Here is a 12,787-nt window from a genome sequence, read left to right on the forward strand (position 1 = left end):
GTCTTCCGCACTATGCGTGGCCTTGGAACATATTGAAGTATTGTTCTTTCTTCTAAACACACATTTTTAGTTTATTTATTGATCAGAATATGACTGCAAAAATCAAGAAGTATCAGTTAATAAAATAAAATTACGAAACATTGAGTTTTCAGCATTGACACTTTCAAGAATTTTTTGATGGATACATACATTTTTTTAATAATTTAATAAAATAATTATAGTGTCATTCACGCTTATTTTATTTGGTAAAGATACAGCCGCTCAAAAAAAATTTAAATTAGAGTTGCCGTGCTAGTAGGGGATGAAAGTCTCAAGGATGGACAGTTCTCGATACGAAGTGTCTACCTCCCGTCCGCCTCCTCCTCCCCCGGAATGACATCTGGCCAGATGTGTCCTGTTGCCCTGCAGCACCCCATCACTTCCATGCCCTTGATGGCTTTGATGTCAACCAGCCAGTAACCCTCTGGCGCATTCTCCAGTGGAGTTGCATCTAGGAAGGCGTTGTGGAATTGGTATACACCCTGCAACATAAACAAAAGGAAGGAGTACGAATAGCTCCGCTATCCAAAACAAATTATTTATGAGAAACTAGAAGTTTATTTTTAGGCGTTCAAGGGAGATGAAATTTAGCTGTCTAAAGATGCAAATCAAACTCTAGGTCAGAAGCTGTTTCACCTTGTCAGAATTACTTTGAAATATGTGCGTAATTAATTGCTAAAGGACACTGAAAGAGCAGTTGTTTTTCCTGCAGTTGGCTTACTACCTTTTGTGATTTTCTGATGAGTTAACTGAAGTAAACGATTGACTTCGGGTCCCTTCACTTTCGCAACTTTCTGCCATCGTTCTTGATGGAACGTACTTTGTGACCGTCTGTTAAAGGATTAGACGCCACCTAAAAAATTTCGAAAGTTATTCGGCAATATTTCCTGAGTGTTTTGAATTTGAGACCAGTGGTCTAGGTTGAAACGTTTCATAGCGGTGTACGAGTTCGGCGGTAACCTGGTCAAATTGGCAAGGCTGTGGGCATTCCAATAAATTTAGAAGTGAAATAACTGCTTAGCAATTAACAAAATCGGATATACTGGGTGGTTATAATTAAAGTGTAGTTGCTTACAGAGGTGTAGTGTGGGCTGTAACTATCAGATGGCACCGAAACTTAGTCGATATTCTAATGCGTTAATGCGGAACGGATTTGCCCTGGAAGAAAATTATTTCCAATTTTGGTCATCAGATGTAAATCTGAATCTGTAAACGCAAGAAAGGATCCCAAAATGTTTCCAGATACAATAGATTAGGAAAGGGACGTGGGCAGGAAAGGTCAAACAAGTGAGAAAGGCATAATGCTGATTTTATTATAAACCTCCACTTATACAATTTGTCCAGTATGATAACGGGAGACGTCGACGAGGTGTTGCATCCGTAAACGAAGTGTTCAACAGTTACTTGTAACAGTTCTGGTGGAAACTGAGCAACATGCTCGCGTGTAGTGCCCTTCAGATCACATAGATACTGAACGTGTCCGTGGTGAACGCGTTCTTATAGATACACCAGAGTGAAAATTCACAAGGATACAGATCGGGTGATCTTCCAGACCACCTCTGGATAACCTCTGGAGATAATAGGTTGTGGAATGTTGCATTAAGCAGATCTTCCATTGAGCGAGCAACATGAGCTGTTGTTCCAACTTGCGTAAAAACAGTGGTTGCCACATAGCCGTGCTCTTCCAAAGCTGGAATCAGAGGCTGTCCAAGGAGGTCTCGGTAACGAAAAGACGTAACGGTGCACCTGGCAGCCCCTCTGGGTTTATTCTCTTCAAAGAAGGACGGGCAGAGAATGAAGCTGCTTGTGAATCCAAATCACGCAGCTACATACAGAGAGTGCAGTTGTACTTTGTATTCCCTGCACCCTGTAGCGTAAAGTGTGCCACGTCACTTTGTGCAATATTGGCCGGCCACATGTCATCAACTTCTATACGTGCCAGAAACCGAAGAGCAAATTCAGAACTTTGCTGCGGATCTTGAGGTTTCAGTTGTTGCACCGCCTGGATCATGTTCTGGTGCGAGTGCAAAATAGACCGCAAAACTTTCCGTGCTGTTGACCCTGGGACGTGAACAGCTCTCGCGACACGACACGAGCACTAGCACTACCCTCAGACGTGCTGCGTTGTCAGTTACAGGAACAATTACGTATCTAATAATTTTCCATAGCAATAGCACGCCTTCCTCTTACAAGCTCACCCTTGTTTTCGAATTTTATTGTCATCTTTTTTAAACCATTTAACAACAACTGTCCTATCCCGAGATCTTTCAGTTGACGACTCTCAGTTCTGCGCCGGAATTGCTGCGTTTCACATAAAATACACTACTGGCGATTAAAATTGCTACACCACGAAGGTGACGTGCAATAGACGCGAAATTTAACCGACAGGAAGAAGATGCTGTGATATACAAATGATTACATTTAGAGCATTCACACAAGGTTTGCGCAGGTGGTGGCACCTACAACGTGCGGACATGAGGAAAAGTTTCCAACCGATTTCTCATACGCCAACAGCAGTTGACCGGCGTCGCCAGGTGAAACATTGTTGTTCAAAAATGGTTCAAATGGTTCTGAGCACTATGGGACTCAACTTCTGAGGTCATCAGTCCCCTAGAACTTAGAACTATTTAAACCTAACTAACCTAAGGACATCACACACATCCATGCCCGATTCAGGATTCGAACCTGCGACCGTAGCTGTCTCGCGGTTCCAGACTGTAGGGCCTAGAACCGCACGGCCACTACGGGCGGCGAAACGTTGTTGTGATGCCTCGTGCAAGGAGGAGAAATGCGTACCATCACGTTTCCGACTTTGATAAAGGTCGGATTGTAGCCCATCCCGATCGCTAAATTGCTTCTCGCGTTGGTGAGATCCAATGACTGTTAGCAGAATATGGAATCGGTGGGTTCAGGAGGGTAATACGGAACGCCGTGCTGGATCCCAACGGCCTCGTATCACTAGCAGTCGAGATGACAGGCATCTTATCCGCATAGCTGTAACGGATCGTGCAGCCACGTCTCGATCCCTGAGTCAACAGATGGGAACGTTTGCAAGACAACAACCATCTGCACGAACAGTTCGACGACGTTTGCAGCTCGGAGACCATGGCTACGGTTACCCTTGACGCAGCATCACAGACAGGAGCACTTGCGATGGCGAACTCAACCAGTATGGCGATGACGAATACACACTTTCAATGTGCGTTCAGCGCGATGCCGCCAAACACGGATGCGACCATCATGATGCTGTAAACAGAACCTGGATTCATCCGAAAACATGACGTTTTCCCATTCGTGCACCCAGGTTCGTTGTTGAGTACACCATTGCAAGCGCTCCTGTCTGTGGGGTAGCGTCAAGGGTAACCGTAGCCATGGTCTCCGAGCTGATAGTCCATGCTGCTGCAAACGTCATCGAACTGTTCGTGCAGACCGCTACGGTCGCAGGTTCGAAAGCTGCCTCGGGCATTTATGTGTGTGATGTCCTTAGGTTAGTTAGGTTTAAGTAGTTCTAAGTTCTAGGGGACTGATGACCTCAGATGTTAAGTTCCATTGTGCACAGAGCCATTTGAACCATTTTAAAATTACGTTTCATTCCTATCACTGTCCCCTTTATGGAACTCGGAAAAACAACACTGCAATATCCTGAAGAAACAGTCGTTTGCCCAACTGTAGTTCATGATGAAAGTGATTGTGTGGTAATTTAGAAAGAATACTGCAGTACACAAATTACTAAGTTTTACTGGAAACACATGTTCTTAAATTGAAATAGGATAAATAAGAAAAAGGGAAACATCCTAATCGAAATGTTGGTTGGTGCATGAGCGTTAACAACCCATCAGGACACGTTGAAATAGTACAACTTCGTTTATCGTTATCAATTATACGAGAAGTGAAAGGAGAGAAAGAGGAACGTATAGACTCATGCACTGAAACTGGACTCACACATGAAGATAAAGTTATGAAAGAAATTAACCATCACCATAAGACTACAATTCCGGTAAAGAGATTTAGACCGATTGAACAACTGAAATATGTATACGTAACGGAAATTGGGTTCCTCAGTACAGACTACGAAAGGGAAAGAACACGTGGGTGAATAAGTTACTCATTGAGCGACACCTTGTTGAAACATATAAAAATCAAGAAATTCCAGAGAAACCAACACACAACTGAGGAGGTTAGACGAAATCATGAGGAAACTGCGAACAGATCAATGAGACCAGGAAAGCTGAGGGTCGCACTGATTCATGCAGCACGTGGACCCCACAAACAAAAGAGGTTACTAAAATCCCACATTATGGAAACTTAGGAGCTCAAATAGCTGATCATTTAATCTGATTAAGATCACACACCGAAATAACGAAATTCGAACTGAGGGCTCACGGAACGAAGAACATGTGGAAATATGAGGAGCAAAGCACATGCGGAAATCGGTACATCTAATCACACATAAAGCTGAGAGGCACATAAACTAGAATGGAAAGAAAGACACGCACAATTACTCTCACATTCACACAAGGTAAAGATTGCTCTAACTCGACCTAATCATCACTCAGTGGCGAAGATTTCACACCAGAAAGTTCCAGAGAAACAGAGCAAACCTAGTTATCGAGTAAATTGAAACCCCTATCGTTGGAGAAGCATTCTGTTTTTAATTTAACACAGCCTAGCAAGTTTGCGCTTAAGAACTACGAACCGAACTCACCAACAGCTAGCAGCATAGTGCCTTTCTGGCGACAGCACCCAAAGAACCATCCAGGTGAAACGGAAATACCGCGAGGGGTCGTTTCCGTCATCAATAACAGACTAACAAGACACGTACTGGTTTCAACGTGGTAGCCCTGTACAGCACTTCAGATTCACGTGGGCTACCATTAGCAGCAAAAAGAAATTGAGTTTTAGAGGTGGGACTGTGTGCGTATAAGCCCTCCAGTTCACCTTGCTGTCTGACAGATATTTCTGTTCACGAGTAGTAGAAATACTAACTCCAAGCTATAGAACAGTCAAGTTACAACAATAGCGTTACATTTGTCTTTTATACTCAAAATCTAATGCACTTTTTAAAATAATACACATAATTTTTATTTCTGAATGCAGGATTGAATTTCTTTGTGTGCAATCAGAGATCTATATTCATACTTACCTGATAGTAGAAACAACATGTATGACTGCTTTTTTTAAAATTCCAATACCTTTTTTCCCATCCTGTTTCCAGATTTCTCCATAGAATGTGTTCAAAGTAATTTATAAGCATTATTTGCACATCAACAATGGCAGTACCATTTTATATTCCTCCATTGTGGCAACTGTTTTCGCCTTACATTACATTTTTCATTTTTTTTACCTCATTCTATTCCTTTCCCAGTTTTCATTTTCATACACATTAAGCAATCATCTTTTTTTTTACTTCTAAACTGATTTGAATGTTCCGTAGCTCAGCCAGTAAGGTAAATGCAGAGGCTCCTACGAAATAGGATAGTCCCGATACTATCATACCATAGCTGGCTAAGTTTAATGATGTGCATTTTTGATAAGGACTTTAAGAAAGAAAAGAGGGCACATATAATATATTGAGGAAAAATTGTGTATCTTCTTCCACCTCTACAACCCTCACGGCTCAGTTGAAAACAGTTATCTGATAAAATAGTGTACTGATCATGGGCATTGATCTAACAAGAAAAAATTACATTGTTTTTTGACAAAAGAGACTTATTTTTCACAGTAACAGTAAAAAAATTTATGACATCCTCCATCTCAGTTGAAGTAATACAGAAAGTTGCTGTTATAAAACGCAGTGTTCTCTCTCTGTTCATCTGCACTAATATTGCTTACTGTGAATGAAAAGTCAAAACTATTAGCCATATTGAATTTATGACTTCAAAAATGCTCCCACTGTTTATGAAACAGGTTTCTATCACACAGCATACGAGCAATGGGGAGATGCACATTTGATGCAAGCAGCAATATGTCTGCATAGAAGGAACAGCAGTCCCACCTCCTCCTGGAAGCAAATTTTACACATTGGGCATTGAAAGCCCTCTCAGTCACATGCTGTTCTGATGCTGCTTTCGGGATAACAACTTTTTCAGCTTTCTGAAGATTTGATGGAAGATTAATATGTACACCTATATGTTCTGCAAACATACTTCACAAGTCACACAAGTCATCACAGAACTAATTTCATGGCCCAGGACACTCATCACAGAACTAATTTCATGGCCCAGGACGCCCTTATATCACTACTTGTCATTTCTTCTCACGTTCACCTCTGATGAACACTCGCCACTGAGGACAGTATACTGGGTTTTCTTTTTACTTAAGAGATCTGTGAGCCACTCGCATACCTGGGAACTAACTCCGCATGCTCGTACCTCCGTTAACAGTCTGCAGTGGGGCATCGTGTCAAATGTTTTTCGGAAATCTAAGGATGTGGGATCTGCCTATTGTACTCCATCCATGTTTCACAAAATATCATGTGAGAAAAGGGAAATCTCAGTTTTGCACGCGTGGTGCTCTCTAGCTCTGTAGTGATTTGCAGACTGATTTGTCTCCTGAAAGCATAAAGCTATTCATACAGACTAAAAATCTAAGATGTGAGGAACAAGTAGAAAGAACCACATCAAACTATGCGGTTCTAGAGGCCTTTTCAAGTCTCAAACATCCATGATGTGTATATGCCTAATCTTTGGACCAAGGCTGAGACTCGAACCCGCATCTAGGGGGAATACCAAAGTCGGCTGAAGCGTGAACGGTAATTTGGATTGACCAGAGAGGCGTGCTGCGGCAGTCCGTGTACTTCAGCAAAGCCATTGTGCTAGGTACGTAGTTGTTCCCGTATCAGGCTTGAATCCCGGCTTTGGTATAAATTTTCATTCGTCACTTCAGTCTGCATATAAACATCACAGATAGAAATAATCTTCGAGAAAAAACACAAGATGTCTATCGGATGAGGCGATCACGACTGCCCTTCGTGTTTGACATCTTTAGATACGCTACAGTATATCATATTAGTCAGACAGTACAGTATGGTGCTGTACCCAAATTTGATAGACACGGGCAGTACAGTACAACGCATTAGTCAGTGTAGTATAGCGCTGTACAAAGATGTAATAACGAGAGGAGGCCGGCCGGAGTGGCCGAGCTGTTCTAGGCGCTACAGTCTGAAACCGCTAGACCGCTACGGTCGCAGATTCGAATCCTGCCTCGGGCATGGATGTCTGTGATGTACTTAGGTTAGTTAGGTTTAAGTTCTAGGGGACTGATGACCTCAGAAGTTAAATCCCGATGTGCTCAGAGCCATTTGAACCATAACGAGAGGGGATAGTACAGGTCATTAGCCACACAGAACAGTACAATGCATTAGTCGGACAGTATACAGTACTACATGCAAATGTGACAGCAGCTTTATGATTGTGAGATAGAGTGGGTACTCTCTTACCCTCCCTCCCAAAGATAACTTTCATAGTTCCTCAAACATTCCATCTGTTAGATACATCTTGTGCTTTTAGAGTATACAAAAAGCTTCATGCGTACTGAGTCTAACGAAAATCTCTCTCCATTAACACCAAACCAAGGTGACATCCGTTTTACTCTCTCATGATCTCTTCCAATACCATTACCAAGAAAAATGGGGATGTGTGACTACCTAACATCAAGTCACGGCTTCTGTGTGAAGACTATCAACAGCAGTGTGACTATACACTCCGGTCTGTTAGCCACTGTGGAGGGCTGTTTGTAAGGTCTACAAATATAACTGATTTTGACTTAGAATTCGCTGATTTCAATGCAAAAATTCGCTAATTCTGACGTAAGATTGACTGATGTTAGGCATAAAATTCGCCAATTTCGATTCGCAAGGCGTTGATTCAGACACAAATTTAATATTTTACGCATAAAATGTATTGAGTTCCACTCACAATTCGTTGATTTTTGACACAAAATTCGCTGATTTCGAAGAGTAATTGATTGACTTTGACTCAAGTTCACTGATTTTGACAAAAAATTTGCTGCTTCCAGCTCGTGGTTTGCGGGTTTAAAACCTATAGAATGACTATATTTAACGATCCGATCGTGTGTTTGGTGCAGTGTAGAAATTATCTGTAAATTATATGAAAATCGACAGCATGTACTCCAACGTAACCATTATACGTATGTGTCACAATGCACTCCTGCGTGACTAGGCTCCAACATAAGTATTACACAGAAATGTTACAGCCAAACTTATCTGTAAACGATATGGTAATCGATAACACAAACTGAAACAAGCGGCGGGAGTATCTGTATCGTGGTTGGATGACGAAGGAACCAATTAAGCAGTTGTTACAGGAGGTAGAAACATGATGAGAAATTAATACTTGCACATAAATACAAATGTTGGTGAGGACTGTAGGTTGCGCTGTTGTATTTGACCACGAACGTCACTTGTCCTCAGTATGTTGCAAGAGACAGTCGTGGCCAGGACTGCTCTCTGCAGTTGCGAGTGCATTACGTCAGACCTCTTTATTCACGTAGGTAAACTGTTGGCACGCAGACGGTAGGCGCTTCAACAAACAAGGTAAGCGAACCGTTTAGTGTTTCAAGAAGTACCTTATTGAAAATTTATCCAGCAAACAGGGAAACTGGAAAATCATCATCCACTAAGTAATAAAGTGGATGAAACTGTGTGTTGAGTGATAGTGACAGACGGTCATTGAAGAAGTGGTGAAAAATGAGAGGACGACAGCTGCGAAAGTCACTACAGAACTGAATGTCACACTCGCATAAACCCTATCAACAGCAAACAACACGAAGGGAGGAAACTTCCTGTCAGATTAAAACTGTGTGCCCGACAGAGACTCGAACTCGGGACCTTTGCCTTCCGCGGGCAAGTGCTCTACCGTCTTTTTTTTTTTACCAGGATTTTTTTTATTCACCAAAAACAGTAACAAAAATGGATACAATGAAATGTCATAAATAAGGTGACAGATAATTGCAGTCATATGAGCTACCGAAGCACGACTCACGCCCGTCCTCAAAGCTTTACTTCTGCCATTATCTCGTCTCCTACCTTCCAAACTTTACAGAAGCTCTCATGCGAACCTTGCAGGACTAGCACTCCTGAAAGAAAGGATACTGCGGAGACATGGCTTAGCCACAGCCTGGGGGATGTTTCCAGAATGAGATTGTCACTCTGCAGCGGAGTGTGCACTGATATGAAACTTCCTGGCAGAGTTCGAGTCTCGGTCGGGCACACAGTTTTAATCTGCCAGGAGGTTTCATATCAGCGCACAACCCGCTGCAGAGTGAAAATCTCACTCTGGGAACACTAAGGAAGCTCTACAAGCAGGGAATTTCAGAGTGAGCTAGAATTTCAAAAGCGCCCATCAGTGATGCAAATGCCCGTAACATGCCTCCAAACCTGCATTGTGGAATAATAGAAGAATGGTGTCTGGTCGGATAAGCCTCGTTTTACACTGTTTCCATTTTCTAGTTGATGTCACATGCGAAGAGTAATGTACGGCGAAGGTTCAGTGATGCTTTGGGCAGCCACGTATTCCAAGGGCCCCATGGTTACTGTGCAAGATAATATTTCTGCCAAGGATTACGTGACCATTTTGGCTGATCAGGTCCGTCCCAATGGTAACGCTGCGTTCCAAAGTGACAGACCACCTGTTTATACAGCTCGAATCGCCCAGGACTGGTTTTGTGACTACTAGGATGAATTGTTGCATCTTACCCTTCAACCACAGGCATCAGGTCTCAATAATACTGAGCTCTGTGGTCTACCACGGAGAGAAGGGTGCGTCATCCTAAGGCACCTCCCTCACCGCTACCTGAACTTGACGCTATTTTGCAGGAATAGTGGTGTAAGATGCCCAAAACCATGCAAGACCTGTATTCATATGTTTCCAGAGGACTAGAAGCAGTTTTAAATTCAAAAGGCTTTCCTATACCGTATTATGCGTGGTAATATGTGTTTTTGGTGTTTCCGCTTCTGTCCACACCCCGCAGAAGGCCTGACCAGAAGTGATATCGTGATCAAGTGGCCGATTGTTAGTCATCTTGGCTCTTCAGAGTGTATAAGAAGCTTTGAAACAGTTCCCTCTAACATCATAGGTGTCTAACGTGTGGGGAAGTAAACCTAAGAAATCAGGTCTGTGATGAATCAAATGTCACAATTCGAATTGTTTTTTGTGCAATATTTGCAGTTTGTACAATAAGGAAAATTGTTTACATTCATCTGCTGAACTGAAACTGTTGTACCATTCAACGCATAACGTGTGAGACATTACGTTAGCTCATCCTAAGTACAGAACTTTAGAAGTGACGCTAGCATACTTTGATGGCTGATCGTTAGCTATTAAGCAACGTCTTCACAATTTACGTAAAGCTTGATTCTTTTATACCGGTAACACGATCAAACCGTGTGTTTCCATTGTGCTGAGGGGTTGAAGGTTGGGAAGAACCTCTCAATCCAAGGGCTGAATACTGCGTGGTTCCAAAGTGTGTGTTTGTGATTCTTCCGAAGGGCAAATATTTTTTAGGAAATATTTGCGAGAGCAAAGATGCAGCAATTATTGCAAAAAATTCAGCTAGTATTAAACATCCATTCAATCTTCGGAAAGCGGTAAAAGTTATTATCCCGAAAGCAGCATCAGAACAGCGTGTGACTGAGAGGGCTTTCGAAAATGCTTGCCTTTGTAAAACTTGCTTCCAAGGAGAGATGGGATTGCTATGCCTTCCATACAGACAAATTGCTGCTTACGTTAAATGTGTACCTCCCCATTCCTTGTACGCTGCGAGTTGGAAACCCGTTTCAGCTACAGTAGGACCATTTTTGACGTATCAACTAATAGTTTTGATTGGTCGGTTGGTTGATTTTGGGGAGGGACCAAACAGCGAGGTCATCGGTACCACCGGATTAGGGAAGGATGAAGAAGGAAGTTGGCTGTGCCCTTTCAAAGGAACTATTCCGGAATTTTCCTGAAGCTATTTAGGGAAATCACGGAAAACTTAAATCAGGATAGCCGGACCTGAGTTTGAACCGTCATCCTCTCGAATGCGAATCCAGTGTGCTAACACCTGCGCCACCTCGCTAGGTAATAGTTTTGGCAAATGAAATGTTTAGCTGCATTATTAGCTTTATTTTCGTTTGTATCAAGTAATATTTGTGTACATGAATAAAGTGGAAATTCTACGCTTTGTAGTGGCAATTTGCTGTATTTCGTAAATCGATTTTGTGTGAAAGAGGATGTCATTCGCATTTTTATACTGTGTGTTAATATACATTTTTGATTTTATTAACTGTGAATACGGAGTCACTATTGTTAAGTAACAATGTGATTCTCTTTTTGTAAATAGCTCATTATCATTACTCCATTTTCAGATATTTATTTTAAACTGTGGTATGAGTGTTGTAGCAAGGGAATAAATAAAATAATTTTTCCTCAATGTGTTATATGTGATTTCATCCTTAAAATCCTTACCAAAAATGTGCATTCATTAATTGTAGCCAGTTGGAATATAATACTGCACTTGGTATATGCCTCTGCCTTTACCTTTCTGACTGAGCTGCAATGACTGTGCTTCTTTATAAACAGATGTAACGACGCTGGAAGTCAAAAACGACAGTACTATGTTATGCACATGCGAAAGAAAACTGGGAATGGAATAGACTGAGGAGGAAAAAAATGAAAACTAAAGTATATGGCGAAAACGGTTTCTGCGCTGGAGGAATACAAACTGATACTGGAAAAAGAACAAGCTGTTACACATGTACAAGCAAAGCTTACAAAGCGCTTTAAACACACTGTTTGGTGAAATCTGTATACAACTGCATTATACAGAATATTGCCATTTACTGTAAAAAGCAATGGGAAGTGGTAATACGTTAGAGATTCCTCCCCACGTAGGTGTTTTTGTATGTAGAGTAGCACTATGTGTTTAAAAAAAAATGTTTCTTGTCATAATAAGTAAACGTGGCTATAAATCCATGACCACAAATGAATAAATGCAATCCTACGTCAAAAACTGAAAATGTTATATATCACATACCAATAACCAGTAATATTTAGAGTATAATACACACATGTGCACTATTGTTGTGATTTAATTGCTCTATAGCAGTAAAAAGATACACACAGCTGAGATATTGACGCTACAGGTGTACCTTGCAGGTTAAGCAGCTCTTGTCAAAAGATTAGTTTGTTCTCTCGAACTGTAATAATAATAATAATAATAATAATAATAGTGTAGAGTTATGCCTCGTAAATAATATAGTAATATGCGGGATTTTAAATTAAATGTACGGTGGCGACTGCAGGAAATGCGGCAACCTAATTGGTGGCTCGCGTATTTGAAGGTGCAACCGACCGGATGACGCCTGATACCGCAACTATGACTGGAGCTCTCAGTTAAAATATGTTACTCTGACACATTTTTTCAGTTTAATAATTTTACAAGAAGACGTTTATACTCTTCCATAACACTTTACTGCCTCTAAGATCAAAAGGGTCACCTAATTTCTTCATCTTAACGATTTTTCCATGAAACTTGACCGCCGTTTTGAGTTTAATGATTTTTCAAGACATGTGCTACAGGACGATGCGATTTGGGCAACCTCTGACTTGTCTATGTAGTGTACATTATCACTATAATTCAATAAATGATCTATAAGTTTTCACTTGTATGATTTGTTCAATAAAATTTCTTTATCCTCTTCTAGCCTCATGCAAAGTCTCATATATAGGAATACTGCTGATGTTACGCA

General features: G+C 41.4%; 1 protein-coding gene across 1 annotated transcript in view; it reads right to left on the bottom strand.

The window, feature by feature from the left end:
* Nucleotides 1-221: 221 nt before the first annotated feature.
* LOC126272392 (uncharacterized) overlaps nt 222-12,787 on the bottom strand; it is a 99,125-nt gene continuing 86,559 nt past the window's right edge. Inside the window, exon 4 of the mRNA XM_049975215.1 lies at nt 222-521. Coding sequence (XP_049831172.1) covers nt 342-521 — 180 coding nt within the window. The 3' untranslated portion in view covers nt 222-341. The remainder of the gene's footprint in view (nt 522-12,787) is intronic.

The sequence above is a fragment of the Schistocerca gregaria genome, chromosome 5 (genome assembly GCF_023897955.1).
Source record: "Schistocerca gregaria isolate iqSchGreg1 chromosome 5, iqSchGreg1.2, whole genome shotgun sequence".
NCBI lineage: Eukaryota > Metazoa > Arthropoda > Insecta > Orthoptera > Acrididae > Schistocerca > Schistocerca gregaria.